Raw genomic sequence first — 20,310 nt, 5'->3', positions numbered from 1 at the left:
CCATCTGCCTCGTCCATCACTTTCTCAACTCCTACACATATTCATGAGCCCAGGCCTCTCTTCGCTCTGCTCCTCATCAGTCACCATCATCCCTCCTTTTCTACACTCATTCATGCCGTGCCATATTGCGCACACCCAATGTGTCCCTCCTCACGGACACCGCAACCCTGTTAATGACTGCTCACCTGCTCTCTCCTGCTTTGCTTTCCTGGACAGCAGTGTCATTCAGCTGTTGTTTTCCCTGGGTGTCCTTCAGTCTTACCTCAAGGCGATCTCCTTCTCCTTGAAGCTCAGTCATCTCCAGCACATTAACAGGTAGAGGAGCGAATTGGAGCCCTGGAGACGCATACTCTTTCCAAATGTGCGCTCTGATGGCATGTTGAACGCTTTGGCTCCGGAACGTTCTCACATCAACAGACTTCTGGTGCTTCTGGTAGAGAACATATAATGCGCTCGCTAAAGAAGCACCAGGGTATTAGCATGAGAGTCTTGCACATATCCCGTGGGTGTTTTGGCACATCTGAAAAGGATATAAACTCATAGGTTGTCATGCGCAAAGCTGACAAATTGTACCCTTTATTAGACAGCAGGTGTAAAACTCTTCTCCCACTACAGTTTCACAGTGTTGTCAGGTGGTGGGTGCACAACACATCACCGTGAAAACTGACTAGGCTCACCCACATTTGAACCCACTTGCTAACTTGTTGTTCCTTGGTCGTCTGCTTCAGATGGAAAGAAAAACTTGGTTTCTAAACACATTGAACTGTCAAAATGGAATTTAAATTGAATTTTATTAGATTTCAAAATAACAAATCTCGAAATAACATTGTCTCTAAAATAAGCCTTGGTAGGTTGTGTTATGATGTACATTTCAAAAGTTGTGAACTAAAAAATAAAGCATGTCTGTCAGACATTTTCACATTATTTTCTACCATTTGGGTGACCGAGGTTTAAAGGACAACAAAGAGATGACACTAAAGACATGCTTATCAACAGATTTGCCTTTAACAGATAATTGAAGAGAGACATTATTCAGAGGAACCAACGCAACAGCTCATGCAAAAATAATAGTCGGATGAGCTCATCAAAGCTGGGGTACAGAAAAATTCCGGACAGTCTGAATGGGAAATCGAAAAAAATAAAATAATAAAAGAGCTTTGCACTTTCATTTCATGTATTTTTAAGAGTTAATGAGAGAGCATGCATTATTATAGGACTCCTGCTCAGTTGTTCTGCCAAGCCCAGTTTTAAATAAGCATGTGACCATATTCTCTCTTTTCATTTTGTGGTGGATTGATATTTCCCTTTCTTAATTTGACTGCAGTTGGTAATTGCGTCACATTATGGGCAACAAAGTGCAACACATTTCTCCAGGGTTCCTCATCTCTTGGACATTCTACAGGAAGGGAATAGTGTCAAATATGTGGAATCGAACGGTAGCTTGCTTAATAATTCAGAACCCAAGCAATACTGAGGGTGAAATCTTTTGCTGAACCTGATTTCAGAAAGCTCTGCGGTCAGCTGTCTGTACCAGCATGGGACTCATAACATTATGGTGCAGTGCAGGGCTGGAGCTGCGTCTTATTGCCATTACAGGGATGGATTTGGCAAGGAGTCTGGCGGTAATGATGCCGATAAGGACAGCACTTCGCTTAAATCATAGAGCTGGTCGCAATGTGCCCTGCGCTGTTGCCATGGTCAGTATCAGGGGACACAGCTCAGCCATTCACCTTTACAGGCTGATTCGTTTGAGATGCAGTGCATGTATGCCATCTCTCTTTCTGTCTCTCTTTGTGGAAACGATCACAAAGAATACGAAGATGCTGCTGTTCTTCTTCAGTGTTCAATGTGTTGGCTGCTGTTCTGCCCTTCATATCGTCAAAAATAAATACAGCTATAAAAACAACAAAACTTTCTAAACACTACAAGCAAGGACAGCATTTCAAATGTGATAAAGGTTTTCCACTGTCCCCGCCATGAAGGTATCCATCTTCTTTTCCATTACACGTCTTTAATATTTGATTCCATCCTACATACGGTATGGGGAAACCGCATCATGTACTGTAAGTGTATTTTAGAGGAAGTAGAGTATGCTTTCTCTGAATGGAAAAGAGGCCGTTAAGATGTTATTTTTCCCCTTTTTTCTTTTTTTAAAGAGACTGCTCATAGCAAGTTCAAAGCAGGAACAAAGCATCACTAAATCTAAGTGCTTGAACTAAATTTAAAGCATTCAAAAGGCAGTGAAATGATGGGAAAGACTTGAAAGAACAGGATTCTAGAAGCAAATCTAAAAGATGCACTATAAGCAATTTACTGCATTTTTGACTCTTGTGCTTCGAACTTTCCTTTGAAATGGACGATGTTGGAACAAAAAGCATCATGGAAATGACTGAAGCCAATAGTGCACACTATTCTCATTTGTTAATGATAATTGTTAATGGTCTTTTAAACCCTTAATTTTTTTTTTCATTCCACTCCTAAAAAGCACTTTTAACTTTTTCATAAAGACTTTCAAACAATCTCTATAGGCAAAGAAGTTTTGGAGCCAAGTCCGCTGAAAAGGTGGGTGGCACTGTTGCGCTCAATTGTTTCTGGAACTGGAACTGTGTCAGGGTGTTTAATGATGTTCTTAATTTCTGAATTCACTCCTGTAAAGCTTACCACAACCGCTAATGAAACCTGTATTACTTCATTAGTAGGCAAACACAGTGCTTTGATAATGTTCAAGTAGGCTGCTTGCATCCAATTTCTTGCTGTCCCCAAGTTTTATTGCCATGTGACCTTCAAGAAAGTTGGCAGTTGGCTTTTGCTTTAATCTCCTCTTCCAGCTCTGAAATCTCTCTTTGGCTTACTATTGCTCTGTCTGTCTATGTATCTCTCTGTCTGACCCTCACCTGTCCAGTTGACTAGTGAGAGAGACAAGCTAAGAAAGGCAGAGGAAAGCATCAGCGAAAGAAACAGCAAGGTGGGTGTTCTCGCAACCCTTCCCTCTGCATTCCCAGCATGCTCAATGCAGCCACCCGCTAACATCTTTGAAAATCAGCATTTTTTTATACCTTCTAACAGGTTGATCAAAGCTGTTACCTCTCACTGATCAGCGAGAGCTTTGATTTTCTGTATTGTCTCAAGACTCTCAACAGATGCTGTGCAATCATTCATTACAAATGCATGCCACACAATTAGGCCATAATCCCTGCCACATATCTAGCATCTAAAGAGCTTGTGATGGTGAATCTCGCCAAACACAAGCTCTATACTGTGAAAACTTCCAGTTCTTAGAAGCTTGAACGTGTATGAAGCAAGCAGCTTGTCTGTTCCCTTATTTTTAGGTTTGCTAGCATCGTTCTCTACCACATGAGCTACAGGAACAGACTCCCAGAGCCAGTTCCAGCTGGAAGGGAAAATGAAATCCCATCTTCCCATTTAACTAGAGTATTGTAACCCTCAGTAGTAACCAAATCTAATTGAATTTGCCTCTTGCTCATCACAGATGAGATTGGGATGGTTTAATTGTGTGTTAGCCCTAGTTAATTACCCAAACTGTGACTGTTTCTACTCAGAGTGCCCTCCCACCCATTGAGAGTGTAAGTGGATGCTTTTCTCCTTGATATTGTCCTGTCCATATATAACAGATAGATATAATTCAGACATGCTGATTGCTAATTAGTGTCACTGAATGATATGGGAGATGGCCAGCAAATTCAGGTCAGTGGCCAGCTAAGACCTTTATCAAACCAGACTTTTTGGTGGTAAATTGCTTTTTAAAGCAAGATGAGAAGCCAACATGAAAACGGGGGGGATCTGAGCCCTAAATGAAACCTTTTCCTGTGTAAAATGGGTTTTGGTTAGAAAATTGGTCCAAATAATGGATATTGTTTAAAGGGAATAATGGGTATGGCTAGAGAAAATTGTGTGCCGGATGCTGATTAGCATTCCAGAACCGTGGCTGGAGGGTCTGCAGTTTGCCACGAGCTGCCACAGAGGGACAAAGCGATGCGGAAATGACGGTGCTCTAATTTAGCAGCTAATTTGCTTGCCATTCTCTTGTATTAAACTTAAAAGAGAAAATGGGTCACAACGGGCCGGAGATTGACAGATGCATAATCATGGGACAGGGTACTCGTCAAGGGACCTGAGCTTCCTGCATGATGCTCCTACACCTTTTTAATTTCCCCTCTAATAAACAATCCACTGCCTGCATTGTGTAATCAAACACTCAGTAATGCATATAAAAATGTGGCTCGACGCATATCATTCTCCTAATCAACTGAACTGAGGCTGGAGCGCAGAGAGGGGAATTGCTTTAGAAAATGAGAAACTTTTTCACTAAGCAGTGATGAGAATGAGGCGCAAAGTAAGTTTAGAGATGAAGGAGGGAGAAAAAGAGAGAAAAATGGTTTGTAATCATCCAAAGGTCAACTCATATCTGGACTATTGGGACTTCTAATTGAAGCATTTGCATATCATTTGTTGCTAAAGAGACTTGGCCACATTTTATCGGTGATTCAAAATGCCTGTTTATTCTGTTGCGAGCAGAGCGAGGCTGACTTGTCAGGACATTTACCACCCTCTGTCTTATCAGTTACTGGATGAATTGAGCCCTGATTCCTCCATAATGGCTTGAACTTCAGTTATCTTCAGTACCAGGAAAGTAGGGAAGAAAAATAAAGAACAAGAAACAGGTATTTGGCTAAAAACCCTGTCTAATGTGGCTCAAGGTTAAGGATCTGGAGGATGGTTCAGAGAGGTCGACTGCCTGCCGCCACCAGTTGCATGAGCGTTCAGGACCGATTACTCTTCTCATTACTGTTAAAGGTTCAGGTGGCTGCATCCTATTCATATGCTCAATCTATTAGCAAATTACAGAGGCAATTTACATGTTAATCAAGTCTAATGGTTTACTCTCATCTGTTATGGTTTATGATTAAACGAGATGAATCAGTCTACACAAAGCGCTTTCCATATTTCATCCGCAAACAAATATCGATACTGTCATCTTGTCATTCGGTGTAATCACAGTTAAGTATGTTCCATACGGAACGAATGAACGCTTATGTCATTATGTCTTAAAAACAATAACAGATGATCATCATAAACTTCACCATGTTTGTTTCTTTTGAGTTATGCCCTCAGTGTCAGTCGCTTTTTCATTCTCCACTGCTAATCTGAAACTGAAATGGCTTTTAAAGTGTGTGTGTGTGTGAGCCAAGCTTACAGGAATCCTACAAGGCCCATAGAAATTGGTTATACTATGTTGCTGTATAATGCCTGATGCTACCTAGTTAAGCTTCATCTCACCTGCTTTATCTGCATTTTGTTTTCCGTGTACTGAACGTTTCCTGCAATGGGGTCCACAATGAACTCTTCCCTGACCTTAGGTAAATCATGGGTTATTTTGTTTTTCTAAAGTTATGTAATAGTTATGTAATATTTTAAATCTTAATTTTAAATATTAAATGTAATAATAATAATAATAACACTAAATAATAATTTATACACAATAATAATAATTATAATAATGACTACTTAACTCTACACCACCACCACCAACAATAAGAATAATTATTAAGACAAACACCTATTTATTTATTTTTTATTAATTGATTGATTGATCCTGCTCTTCCTCATATTTGCCTTAGATTACACATTCGTATTGGCAAATGGAGTTGCAGACAAAATTAAATAAGACTATTTTTAAAGAGACTAAATTAAATATATTAAATAATTGATATTTCTTGATAATTCATAGATTATTAAAAGTTCTTATATTAAAACATTTAGTTTAAGGCATGTATTCTTTCATAGAATTTTATTTAATTTTTTCAGCTTCTCACATTCTGCTCCCCAAAACAATTTCTAGATATGAGTGTTACTTGTGGACCTGTGTTACAGGATACACCGGATGAAAAAAAACCCTTCATTCTCCACCCAGTTCCATCACATATAAATGTAGACTCGTACACATTCACTTTACTGCTTGTGCAGCACTTGTCAAATCGCTCCTCTGAGAGCCCAAACACTTGACAGGTGTGCACATTCCAGAAGAGTCTACCGGTCACATCGACTGACCTGCCATTTATTTATTTACATATTCAATGTGACTACCTGCCCCTCAGGAATTGCTGTGTCCCAGTTTCCCCAGTGAGAGGATGAGGCGGTGGGCTCAGGCTCCTTTGAGCGCTGGTCCCTACTTGGCTCTCAGGAGGCGGTGCTCTGTGCGCTAGACAAGCAGATGCTCAGTGCTACTGAGGGAGCCGGTGCCCAGAGGGAAGGCCACAGCGGCCCCAAGTCATCCATCTGCTTTTATCAACTCTTATCTAATGCATGCGAGGAGCCCCTCCACCCCTATCTCTCCCCCTCTCGCTCACTTTTTCTGATTTTTAGACTTGTTTTAATGCACTCTTCTAAAATGTAAAATTCAGTTGCTGTAAATAAACTGTCTTTTAATCTCCACTCTCCTTTGCCCTTGTCCCACCCGCTAGTTCTGATGAAATAAAACATGTAATGGTTATAAAAGCACGTGCCTTTGGGTGTAGTAGCTGAATGGGAGTGGTTAAGGTGAATATTTGGGGCACAGTGCTCTCTTATGATGCCTTTTTCTTGTCTCTGATACGTTTTAATCCCTTCTCAGGTTGCGGCGGGACCTGGAGCAGCTGGTGCTGTTCCTCCACCACCACCAGGGGGACTTGCACCTCCACCGCCTCCTCCACCTCCTCCACCACCACCGATTGGAGGCATTCCACCTCCTCCACCTCCTCCTTGTCCTGCATCTCTGGGACCTCCACCTCCTCCACCTCCACCCGGCTGCGGACCTCCACCACCTCCTCCACCTCCCGGAGGAGGCCCGCCCCCACCTCCGGGAATGCCTTTGGCTGCTCCTCCACTCGTTGTCCAGCTGCCTTATGGACTGGTGCCCAAGAAGACCTACAAACCTGAGAGCGTCATGAAGCGGGTGAACTGGTCCAAGGTAAGACGGTGAACATCACCGGAGCTTAATGGTTTAAATACGCACAGGTTCTGAGAACTGCTTAACACACTCCAAGGTTAGCAGTAAATTACAAGTAGTGGCAGTAATTTAGCCTTCCCACCGTGTAAGAGGAGGACAAGAAGAAAGGATGAAAGAGAGACTGTGACTCTTTCAGTGGGAGTTGATGGTCCAAAGCCTATGAGTACATGCAGCTTATTAAAAAGAGCGCTGAGCCATGAGACTCACGACTCGCCACTCTGCCTTCCTTTCAAGATATCAGGCCATACACTAATTCATTAACTCAAGTGCTCTTGCGCACACATTCTGGTCATAATTGAAAATATTTTTGAGTTAAAATGAAACAAAACACAAATATATATATTAAAAGATGTTGCATAATCCTCCATCGCATTTAAATGTGATTTCTATGGGTCAACCTCTTCACATCATATTTTTCCTTTTAACTCTCAATCATTAATTTAGCCATCACCTTGGGGATTTTAACAGTCTGAAAACTGGATTAATTTATTTGTACTTTTTCATTTTTCATGCTCCTGCTCGACCTTGTAGCTACTTAATGTGTCAGTACAGAGAGGATACACTCAGTCAATATATATATATATAGGATACTTAAATTTTTACATAGTTTTTTTCAGAATTTGTCCATTTAAACACAATACTTCAAAGAGAGATTAATATTTGCACGCGATCTAAGGTGCAGGTTTGCACGCTTTGGATGAGTGCATGCACAAATCTTCTCACTGCACGCGCGCTCGCGTCCTCTTGCTCTTAAATGTTTAAACTTGCAAAGCTTAAATGCGTTTAGTTTAAATACATATTAACGTGTGCGGTTCAGGTCAGCCCCGGGGTGATGATGGAATAAATGACTGCTCATTTTTTTTTTTCATCGCTGTTGTTGTAACGTCTGGGAAGCCAGAATGCGGATTCATCAACAGAAACATATATTAGCTGAACCATGTTTGTTTTACGTAATATTTATAACAAACCATATTACAGATGTTTTGTCAGATTTCCCAGCGCGTGCTGAACCGAACGGTGTGGTGAACCGAACGGTTCGGGTTTTTTTCAGTGAACCGTGCCACCCCTAATGTATATATATATATATATATATATATATATATATATATATATATATATATATATATATATATATATATATATATATATATATATATATATATATATAACAAACTCTTTGTAAACTCAATTAGTATATTTATATTAGTATATATGGTATATTATAAATCTGGGATACTTCACTTCAAAAAGCTCAAGAGTTACAAAGTAGGATCCATTTAGCCCCAAGGGCAACGTTCCTTATTTTTGTATTAATGCTTTTATATTAAGCAGGCTAGTTGGCTTTGTGAGGTTTGGAAAAAGAGCAAATAACAGTTAGTAATATTATATTGTATGTTTTCTATTTTGTATTAATTTCTTATGTCAAAATACATGTTTGTGGTAACAAATTTATTTGATAAGAATTTTTATATTACTGCAATCTAAAATAATACTTATTTTAAAATAAATAATATTTAATTTATTTTTAAAATGGCAAAGCTGGATTTTCAGCAGGGATTACTTTAGATTTTGGTGTCACATGATCTTTTTTTTTTGTAGAAACGTTATTTTCCCCCTACGGTAAATATATTGTTTAAAATAAACAATACAATAATAGTAATAATAATAATAATAATAATAATAATAATAATAATAATAATAATAATAATAATAATAATAATAATAATAATAATAATAATAATTAACTAACTGACCCCATACATTCAGATAGAAGTGTGTCTGTATGTAATTAGTTAATTAAATAATAATAATAATAATAATAAATAAATAATACATTTATTTTATTTGCTTGTTTTTATTTGGAACTTAATAGGCTGTAGCCATAAAGTATGATTATTATTCTAAAATGAATAAATAAGTTGGGTTCAGTGCATTTTATAATACAGTACTTGAGTACAAAAAAAAAAAAAAAAAAACATTTTGTTATAAATGTTAGGATTAGCCACGTTTGAAACATTTGCAAAATAGCTGATCTAATAAAATGTTTAATATATAGTAAAATATTGAAGATTTTAATAATAGCACCTTATTTATTGATTTATTGCTGTGTCTTTCATACTCTCAGACAGACATGGACAAGGTGATGTCCTGCATGGTAATGCTTCGATCTCTCAGGTGTCATTATGCTGATGTGACGGTGATAGGTGATGGAGAAAGTGAGAGAGGATGAAAATGAGAATGCTAATCAGTTTGATTCTTGCTATTTTAAATCACCCACCGGAGACCCCTCCATCTCTCACAACAGAGGAAGATAACAGTCAGACAGTGAAAGCAGCCGGCAGCAGTAAAGTCGGGAAACACTCCAGCACCTGCACTCCTCCCGATCTTTCCCTAAAGCATGTAACGGACTTTCAAATAGACACATCGGAGATTGTTGCCTGGAGGTGCTGTAATGTAATTTCTCAAGCCGTTAGAACACCCACACAGGGGAGCCGCACTCCTTTATGGAAAAGTAAATGATTGCTCGCATCTGCGGCTAAGACCATTTGGAGCTGCTCACTCTCTGCCCAGAGATGGGTGTAGCTGCCCAAGGTGAGAGGAAGCTACAGTATAGAACAAGGTCACCCTGGCTGAGCCTTGTGCTAATTACTCTGTTTGGAAGAGTCACGTTTTTTTCACAAGTGCCCTTGTGAGGCAGCACACTAATGAGACCGTTCGTTTCTCACTCTGTCAGTCTCTCTGTGTTTTAACTCTTCCACTTGGACTTCGTGCGATTGTAAATGTGATCTGATACTGTCCAGTAATGTGGATCTTCATTGAGAATTTGTGGCAAAGTAGGCGCCAAGATGAACAACTAAACAGCATGTGGTTGAATGTCTACAGTTATCTTTACCAGAGTGTTTGACCACGTTAGTAAATATTCAGAATCCTAAAAAACTTACTGAACATTATGAAGAATTAAATTAAATTAAATTAAATTAAATTAAATTAAATTAAATTAAATTAAATTAAATTAAATTAAATTAAATTAAATTAAATTATAAGATTAATAAATTATCATTTTATTAAGCTATCTAGGTAAGACTTTCAAGCACAGGCAGACCACTTATAATTCTGTAGAGGGAGGGGGTGGGAATTCTACTCAAAGCAAACAGTTCCACATTCAATTTACAGATTTATTTCCGAAAACACTTCATAAAAGAATGGGCTTATTGAATAAACGAGAGGCATTTCACCACATCTTTGGATTTCCTTTTGCTACTGTATCATTTTCTTTCAATTATTATTGAGGCTGAGGAAATTACCATATCTCATTTAAAATGAAAGCGAATACAAATGGTTTCTTATCCATAAATCTAGTAACTCTTAGTGATGCTGACAGTTCCACAGCAATTGTATCAAGGTTCTAATTATATCCCACAGATTTCTTGAAAACGGTGATATGTATGTGCATGCTGTTGGATATAGTTTTCTACTGGTTGGGCTGCAATTATATAAATTACAACAACAATGTACACTGAGATTAAGGAAGGAATATCTTCTCAGGTGTCATTTCGTGCCAGTCATAACCCGTCATTTTCTTTTCTTTTGGGTTTGAATGATGATGTGTTGATTTCAGAGCAAAAGAATAAAGCAAAAAAAGATTGATGCATTACACCTTGGGGTGACAGAAACTGAGGTTTGATACTGACGTTAAGAGGATGACAGTGAAATCTACCTATTTAATATGCAGATCTCTATCTATCTATCTGTCTGTCTGTCTGTCTGTCTGTCTGTGTGTGTGTGTGTGTGTGTGTGCGTCTGTCTGTCTGTCTGTCCTCCTGTCTGTCTATAAAAAAAGAAGTCGAGAATTTCTCTTCAGATAGAGTAGTCAATTTTAAAAATGTAGTTTTGCACTACAAGAATATTTCCTTGGTCCTGGTGCTACTGTGCTTTGGAGACACTTTACTAAAGATGTTGGCTCCATAAACTGGAGACTGTTTTATATGTACGGAGAGTTCTTTCCATTTTCTCTCAGCAAAAGACAACAAAAGCTTTAAAGTCTTAGCTTTCAAATTCTAAGCATGCTGATACCTAATTTACTGCATACACACATGTTGGCTTTGACTGTGACGAGTCGCACAGTTGAATTCCCTTATGCTAGAGCCATAATGAAGCGGAGAGAATGAGGCATAGATGATGAGGGGGAGGAGGTTACTATATGTAAACCGTAAGGGAGAAAATACATAATTTAAACTGCCACCTCTCTCCGCTAGTTTACATCACTTTGATCCTGATTCTAATACAACACATAAACAGAAACACACACAAGAGATGTGCAAATATTTTCTACAATATAAACAACATATTTTCACAGTGAAGTTGCTGGGTTGTCTGGGTAATTAGTAGACTGATCAATTGTGAGGAAGTCCTAATTAAATTATCTGATGCTACCTTAAGAAGCATATTAGAGGTACAGTATATTATTCACATACTGTGAAATGGATTCTACAATAAAAAAAAAAGTTGTTTTTAACTTAATTCAACACTCATGGCATGAAATGTTTGAAAAATGCACTACTGCACACAATACCAATTAAAATGATGAGGTCTGTAAAAATGCATACTTTTATTCAGCAATTAAATTGATCAATGGTATTATGCCCAAGCAAAAACTAAACTATGTTGCCAAAGCTGTCAATCTGATGTCATCAGAGAAGATTTTTATTAAATATTACAAAGACTACGCTTTTTTTCCCACAGTGGCTACACTAAAGCTATGCTATGTGCACTAAAAAAAAGTGTACATTTTGATTTCATTAAAATTCATCACTTTAAAGACTTATGTTGTTGCCAAAAGAAAAATAATGCTTGTTATACATATATATATATATTTTAAGTTACATTCATCGAATAATCCTGGATAAAAATGTATCACATTTCTTAAGCAGCATAACTGTTTTCATCATTGATGTTAACTGTTTCTTGAGCACCAAATCAACATATTAGACTGATTTCTGAAAGACCATTAGTCACGAAAGACTTGAGTGATGTATGAATCAGGTATGCATGCTTTGCGTGTGTGTGCGCTTCAGTGTGCGGTGGTGCTTGCTCGCTGTATTCCTGCTGGTGTTTGATGGAGTTTTTCTGTGCTTGCAGATAGTGCCTCAGGAGATGGCGGAAAATTGCTTTTGGATCAAAGTCAAAGAGGAGCGGTTTGAGAACCCGGACATGTTCAGCCAGCTTTCACTGTCCTTCTCTTCTAAATCCAGAGGTAAGGACAACCTGCTTTGCCTCTGCCCAATCACACAGGCACACATAGTTTCTGCTACCCTGATACCTGCTTTTATCCATCCAGACACTGGAAACCAATCGTCTCTGTGAAATCATAATTATCTTCATGAAGCTGTCTCAGTTTCGACTGACTTCCACTTTTTTAATGCAGTCTCTAGAATCAGATTAAGTAAGCGTTTAGCTCTGTGCCAATTAGCAGAGCTGCAGAGTTGGAAGTGTACTTCACATTTCAGCACAGAGTCAGTTTACAAAGCATCCCTCTTCCTTCACGGGAACCATACTTTAACCGGCTGTGGGTTTCGATAGAGGCAGAGGACAGACATGCTTGGTTAGCTTGGCTGCCTTTCCGCTTCACTGGATGCCCCCCGAGAGACAGTGAAGAAGAAAAGAACGAGAGAGAAAGTTACAGTACAGAGAGTTGCACTTTTGTTTTGGCCAGCTTGTTTCTCCGTTGGCTTCCCTTGTTTATTCACACTGCTGGAGAAGGATAAAGTGGATGTTTCCTTCGGCAAGGCAGTACATTGAACATTTGACAGTGAGTGGCCGCGGTAGATTTTAATGCCTGTTTCATAAAGGGGCATTGCAGAGGGCCTGTCAGATATTGAGCACAATTGAAGAATCTGCTCATGTGTGCAGCGGCGGTCAGATGATCAGTCATTGAAGTGAACTGATCTGAGAGCAGATTGACCGTGGTCTGTGGAGTTTGCTAGCGTTAGTCCACTGGCAGAGCTTCAGATAACTCTTCTTATTTTCCAGTATCGACATTATATCAGCCTGTAAAACTTCATCCAGCCACACTTCAAGCATAATGTGGTGGTTTAAGATGTGCAGAAGTGCATATGACTCTTGAATATAACCGCTGCTGATTACTACTGGGGTTTGTACTTCCTCTTCTGAGACGCTGACAAAAACACAGCTTGTTCCCGTGTAGCCAAGCGCCTTTTTTAGATATAATTGTTTTTAGGTTTCAGTCGTCTGCACTTTGTATTGTTTCTTTAGTTTTTCTCTGCAAAGGTGTAGGTTTTATAAGTAAGAGTTGAGGAGTTCCTCAGGGACCCATAGTTGGCTCAGTTCCTATCAATTACGCCTGAAGCGTACCCACTGACTCGACTCTCCCCAGGTCTGTGTCTGAACCCTAACTGAACGTCTTCATGAATGAAATATGCTTTTCTGTGTTTGATAGATGCAGCTGTTCTTTTAAGATGAAGCTAGAATTCTGCAAGTCAAGCTTTGAAGTGAGAAAGATGTGATTTGGACCCATTCTGGGAACTTTCACGAAACGAGTAGAACCTCACTTCCTCGTACCACTTTTAATTCAAAGATTATTAACCAATGGCAAACCTCAACGCTCCAAGAGAGTGGAAGGGAAGAGAGAATGATGTTATACTACTGGCAACCACACTGACTTTGAACTGTCTGCCATCTGACGAGTGTACTGCCAAAACTGCATCTCTAAAATATACTTTCACGGCACCAGTTGGAGGAGGAGGAGGTGGTAGGTGGTGTCTTCACCCTGTCTCCAGCATTTTTTTTTTAAGACTAGGTGCAGCTGGCAGTCTCCAGGGATGAATTACTTTATAAGGCTTTGCAGATGCTCGCTTTTACTTCATGCTATAAATCCTCATAGCAGAGCTGGCAGAGCAGTCATTGGTCAAGCTTTGCTTCATTTGTCTGCGCAACTGCCGCTTTATGTGGTGGTGAGTGTGGTCCGCTTGAAAGTGTCGGGGAAAAAGCGCTCTCAACAACTCGCTTACAGCTAAAGCGTTTATCTGGAGACCGCCAAGTAATGAACAATGAGTCGAGGAGGTGTAAATGTGTTCTTGCCCTCTTTAAAGCATACAAAACGGGCTGCTGTTATCTAGTTTTCCCCTAGAGTGTTAGTCTTACTGGTGTTTGATATTTGGTATTGATAGCTGCTCCATTTCTCTTTTCCTTTACGTCGCAGTTATCTCTTTCTCCCCCATTGCTCAAAAGGCCTGGTGTTAAATAGTTTTTTAACAAAACAAGGATATAGTGATCAACAGGGATTTTAGATCTATGTCTTTCAAGAGATCCAGACTCCTACTCTATTGAAAAGTAGACTTTTTTTGAGCTTCTGAGGAATAGGGCCAAACTACAGACAGAATGCAAGTTAAAGTAATTGTTCATTTCATAAAAAAGTGATGAAATTGATATTATCACCTCAGCAATATTTATTTATTTGAACAGTATAAACATAATGTTATATTTTTTTTATTGAAGTCCTCTAGTTACAATGACTCGTAGTGCTGCAAGACCCTTGCCAGTCTATTCATTTGAGTTACCAGAGCAGCAAAATAATAAATAAATTAATTAATAAATAAATAAAATATGTGTACCCAACAACAACAATAATAATAAGTCTAACACAATATTTTGAATATAGTTTTCAAATGTTGCAACCTAATTCAAATATTTGGTAGCTTTTTGGAAGTTTTGGAAGCTATGCAAGTCTTCTCTAAAACTTCTCCCATCAGTGTAGAAACACTTGGAACTGCTCTGTCAGACTGGTTAAATTATTGATAACATTGTGAATCCAGTAAAGCTCAGTCAAAGGGAGACCACGTTTTAAGCTTGTCTGTAGGAAATCACACATCTAAATGCTCATAGACTTTGGTGTGAAACAGAATAATAGTTTTTTTTTTTTGATCAGTCAGTATTTTTGTTGTTGTTGTTGTCTTTGATTGTGGACTAAAATTGTGGTTTTTGCACCTGAAGACATTAGAGAACACTACCAGGAAACATAGAGAGAATATTACCTATTCATTCTGTTAGAGTGAAAATACAGTCATATAGTAAAAAAAAAAAAAAGTACTACAAAAATAGTTTTAGAAACCCAAACCTTGGAAAGGAACAATTTAAATAGCGTAATTTAAATAAAATTTTTATTATTAGTATATATTTCCAGACTCCTGCTTTGTGCCATTGAGGGCAGTTTTTCGTGTTTGACCTCAGTTTGAGAGCGACTTGTATATAGAAGATTCTCACTACTTATTAACTGGTTTAATCAATGGTCCATCCTTTGCAAATATGCTCAGGGCTTGACATTTGAGAAAAAAAACCCTAGTGTTCTGTGCCCTTTCATTCCAAATCGTGGTCTTGGAGATTTGCGAGATTGTCGACAAGTCACCTTCCGTCAATACATGCCTTAGAAGCAACGTTATTTGTTCAGAAATGCAGTTTAGACCTCATTTAAATCCTCTTCTTAGTCAGATTCCGATTTTATTGTAATGTTGTTTTCCTTGTAGCCACAGTTGCTTGGCCTTTCCACCCCCTCTCTTTCACACTCTTATTCTCTATTTCCCCCAGACTCCCTTCGCTTGGTGGTATCAATCAATGGTTCTGCTTGTGTTTCTGCTTGGGGGATCAAATCGGATACACTGGTGGATTGAGTGTGTGGCATGGCCTTCTGCATTTGAAAAGCAATTCAACGCCTCCGCTTTTATGTGCCGCTGAAATAAGATGGATGCTGGCAAAACTTGCTCCTCCTCTTGCCCTAATAGGTTTTCTTCACCGCTGACATCCGCTCTCAGGAAAATAGAAGTCTGACTCTTCGGCACGGTGATGACATGCATTGCTTGTTGCTTTTGAAATATAAACCCCATCAGCACCACTGTCCTCTTTAAATGGTGCATCAAATGAATTCTTACCGAAATTTGAACTCACAGCAGCACCTGAACACTTCACCGATATTCTCTGTGATCGCGCTCACTCCTCCCTTTTCCTGCTTGGTAAGGAAAGCTGTGTTTTCTGCATTGGTTTGAAGTGCAAATTGATGTTGAATGAAGTAATGATGGTAGCTTTTTTTTTCTTTGCTCACATACAGATATAGACTAGCAGTAACCCCAAATGAAGGAGCTTTTTTGGGAGCACTGTGGTTTTGGTGCTTTGAGTGGCTCAGGCGATAGATGAGTTTGATCTGGGTAAATTAAGTGCGATGGGGTGGTGAGGATGGCTCCTGGCTGCTCCACAGATGGAGCTCTGAAGCTAGATCTAATGAAGATGTATTTTAATAATTGGTGTCAATGCTGAAGTAATTCATGGAGAAGGAGGAGCCCAGGGCAGCACTTGACCTGTGAAAGGAGGACTACCATCATTTTTGTCTCTTAATGACTGCTGAACCTATGATGAGAGAGAAAGAGAGAGAAAAAGCAATGAAAAGCAAGTGAGGGTCAAGTTGTAGAGTTTCATATATCTCTCACAGAATTGGTGGTAAAGATTAAACCGGTGTGATAGTACAGCAAATGCAAGAATCTGAGCTGTCAAATAAATATTTTGAAAGAAATCGACAAAATTAAACACCAGGCGAAGGCTGAATACTGAACACTTAAAAATAAATGAATAAATTCACCATTGCAGAGATGAACTAGCCAAAATGTACTGTTTTGCCTTGCTTTTCAAAGGTCTATTACAAAATCAGTTTATATATATATATATATATATATATATATATATATATATATATATATATATATATATATATATATATATATATATATATATAAAACAACACTCAAAATTTTGCTAGATGTTATACCAACAAAGCACAATTTAACTTAAAATGAAGAAGTTAGTAAAATAATATTTTTTGGCCACTTTTGAGACCCCCTTCTTGAATCTGGCATGTATTTTTTACTGTACAAATAAATGCAGAAGAGGCTTCTTTTAAAACAATAGAAACTATTACAGATCCCAATTTGAACACTATATTTGAATGTTATAATAAATGTATTAACAGAGCTGTTGTAATGATTTTCATCATTATTAATGTTTTATTTCATAAATTTGCAATACTAACATTCATGTATATTGATGGAGCTTTTATTTAGTTTTATTTAGAAACATGCAGGGAGACCTCAGTGCTTTTTTTGTTGTTGACAACAGCAGATTTATAAATGATTCTCATTATGAATTTGGGAAGATATTTGTCGCACATATCACAGTGTCACATGCCTTGTAAAAAATTCATAAAAATATGACTGAGCAACTGACAAGTAACTGTGAAGATTTTGAACCCTGGCGCTGCGAGCTTGTGCAGTGCTGTTTGAATACATGCGATTTGTGAGTGTATTAGAAAACAACATTCTGCAGTTTATTTACTAACTGTTTAAGGTCATTTTGCAATTTTAATCATAATACAGTAACCAGCAACAACTTCCCTTCCTTTTCTCATCGGAGACATGAGATGCAGCACTTAACAGTCTAAAAACAGTCGCTCACTGTAGGTGCTTTTAAAGATTTTTATGTCTTTCTTGGACACATTTAAATTCCTCCACACTGCAGACATATTTGCTGCGTCAGTGTGTGCCTTTATTTGATAGATTCACGTCATTGTTTTGTACAGTTTATTCTGTCTTTTCACTTATTTGTCTGAATACAGAAAGAGCTTCCCTTTTTCTATTGTTGGTGGAATATTTTGGTTGCAAAGCATTTGGTGCATCCCTAGTCTTTTTATATATATATATATATATATATATATATATATATATATATATATATATTATATATATATTTTGTGTACGTATTTGTATTCAGTCCATGTGCAAGCATTCACTTGTCCATCTTTTTAGATCTTCTGCCAGCTGTGTAAGTCATCAGTGACAGATTTCACTTTTAAAAACATGGCTGTGACCCAGGACCTCAGCTTTCACCGCAAGGGTCCTGGCATGATCCCCATTCATCAGCCAAAATTTCATCAAATTCTCTCTGAACCTTCTGAACAACTGTTTCCGTTCCTCCCTCCTCCTTAGTGCCCTGATGTTCCTTGTGTGCCCCTGCCAAGGCTTAATCCTTGGGTTACGGAGGGTCCTGAAACGACCTGGACACTTTCACTTTTCAAAGATGGAATCAAGCTTAACCTGTTCGTGATCAAAGGCCTCAGATATGCAGCCCACTATTCTGTTTCTGTACTGAGAGCCCTTTGCACCAGGTTTTTCAGAAATCAGAAATGCTTGCTCAAATCCCTACACACACTGTTAGATATAAGACAGAAGCAAGATCCCATAAAAGGCTTTTGAGCTTGAATTGCCTTGTTGTCAGTTTCAAGCCTGTAATCTGTAACGACAGCAGTGTTATGTCTTTGAAAAAGGACATATAGGCATTACCGCCAACAGACGCAAATGCATTTTATGTAACATAACAGATCCCAGTATCAAAGAAAACTGGAATCCTTGTGGTTTCCATACCAGGCTTTATGTCATAGGACCACCACCTGATTAGAATTGTGTTTGTTTCCATACAAGCCAATCCCGTTATGCCCTGTGGCAGATGAATGCAGGACGCAGTGGAATTGTTCTCCAGTCTGGCTCATATTAACAGCTTGGTCTTAATGCCACAGTAAAATAATAAAGGAGGCTTTTGATAAGCAGCATGCTAAAGCGCTTTGAACAGGGGTTAGATCATTCCACTTGTCTCCCCTAAGGACAGAGCTGTTTATTGCTGATGCTGTTTATTGCGAATGGAAGCATCTGCCAGTGCAGCTCTGTCCACATGATTCTGTCCCTCTCCCTCCTCTCCCGCATTCTCTCTTTCTCTTTCATAACTCCAGAAAATCACTCATCCTCAGATTTCAACATGTCCATCTGGACACAAGGCTACCCAGTCTTGCACTAAAAACTCAAGTGCACACAACAACCACACACTGTTTTTCTCAGCACACACTCGTATGATGGCGTGCTCTTTCTATCATCAGATCACTACTGGTTTTGGCACCTGCACTTTTATAAAATCACAGCTTTTTTCTCAGCAAGTGTTTTTAGCCAGCATTGGCTTCAGAGACCGTATCGGAGAAGGAGACTTGCTACATTGTAAAATTCTAAATTCATGATGCAATCATTTTTCAGATTGGACCGCTGTTTTGAAATGTTATTGAAACTTCAGTTTTTCAGTGTACTTAGAAAATAGCTGCCTTGGACGCTACCGAGATGGCCCAAAAAATGCATCAAAATGCCATTGATTGGCTTCTTTCTGACCTTGAAGCCAGGCTCTCTAGATTTTTGCTCTCTTTTAATTCTACTCAGCTGACAGCTGAGTGCTTTATCGAATTCTGCAGTGTTCATACCAAAAATAAAGAGTTGCTTTCTGGTGGCATGCTTCTGAAAAGAAAGCGATTTCTCTAATTGCTCTCATACACAGAGCCAATTTGTCTCAATAAAGCCAGTGTGGCCCGTGCTAATTTTTCTTTGTTTGCCCACTGTGCTCTGCTTCTGCCTAGGCCCACAGTCTCACTCATTTTTGCTGTTCTCTAATAAATCACTTCTGCTGGAAAATTATATAGTTAAATATTAATGGCCTGTAATGAGTTTATTGTGCATTAGAGAGGCCACAGGGGGTGACCTGGATACAGGAGTCTGTGCATTTTGAGAAGGATACCCCACCGTTCTTGGCTCATATCGCTATACTCGGATGTCCCACTGACTTTAATCATCTTATCTCAGAGGGGAACAATTTGGGCAACCACTGCACTTAACAGCCCATTTGAAAATACCACCACGCAGCGCTACCTGTCTCAAAGAAACTCTAAAACTTTCAGTCAAATCTTTGCCTCATAACTCCTCATTTGGGGGATGTTTAAGTGCAAGTTATTGCTTTCCGTTTGTTTCGTAGACTTTTTGAGTAGGCAGTGGATGGTACTGGTTTCTTTTTTTCTACTTGGTTTCCCCTGAGAAAGTTTAAGGAAAGTTAAGAGAAAACATTGTTGTACGCTTCTGCAACAGGATGTCTATGAAAACTGTATAATTATGTGTTATACTTGAAATAGCTATTAAATATCTCATGCAACTTCTCTCGACCAAAGCTGTTAAGCCTGAGATTAATAAAAGTTTTCGTATTATCTTAGCAAGTACTCACTAAAAGACAAGTATCCTGGCTTAATTTCCCAGGGAAGGGGAAAGTAGACATAAGTGAAGACGTTTTGATTTGTACAAAGAGAAAACATTCATATTCATGCACTTAATCTCTGTGTCACTCTTCTACTTTCACGTTTGCTGATGATCTCATGTTCAGTACAGTAG

At 38.6% G+C, this 20,310-nt stretch overlaps 1 protein-coding gene across 8 annotated transcripts in view; it reads left to right on the top strand.

The window, feature by feature from the left end:
* diaph2 (diaphanous-related formin 2) overlaps window positions 1-20,310 on the top strand; it is a 381,616-nt gene that overhangs the window by 138,368 nt on the left and 222,938 nt on the right. For 7 of the 8 annotated variants that reach the window (XM_026280881.1, XM_026280882.1, XM_026280884.1 and 4 more), the window contains 3 exons: window positions 2,903-2,965; window positions 6,632-6,967; window positions 12,146-12,260. In XM_026280881.1, the coding sequence (XP_026136666.1) occupies window positions 2,903-2,965; window positions 6,632-6,967; window positions 12,146-12,260 (514 nt within the window). The remainder of the gene's footprint in view (window positions 1-2,902; window positions 2,966-6,631; window positions 6,968-12,145; window positions 12,261-20,310) is intronic. The other variant, XM_026280886.1, reaches the window with a different exon arrangement.

This window comes from Carassius auratus, chromosome 14 (assembly GCF_003368295.1).
Source record: "Carassius auratus strain Wakin chromosome 14, ASM336829v1, whole genome shotgun sequence".
In the NCBI taxonomy this organism is placed as follows: Eukaryota; Metazoa; Chordata; class Actinopteri; order Cypriniformes; family Cyprinidae; genus Carassius; species Carassius auratus.
This window is presented reverse-complemented; position numbering and strand designations above follow the sequence as displayed.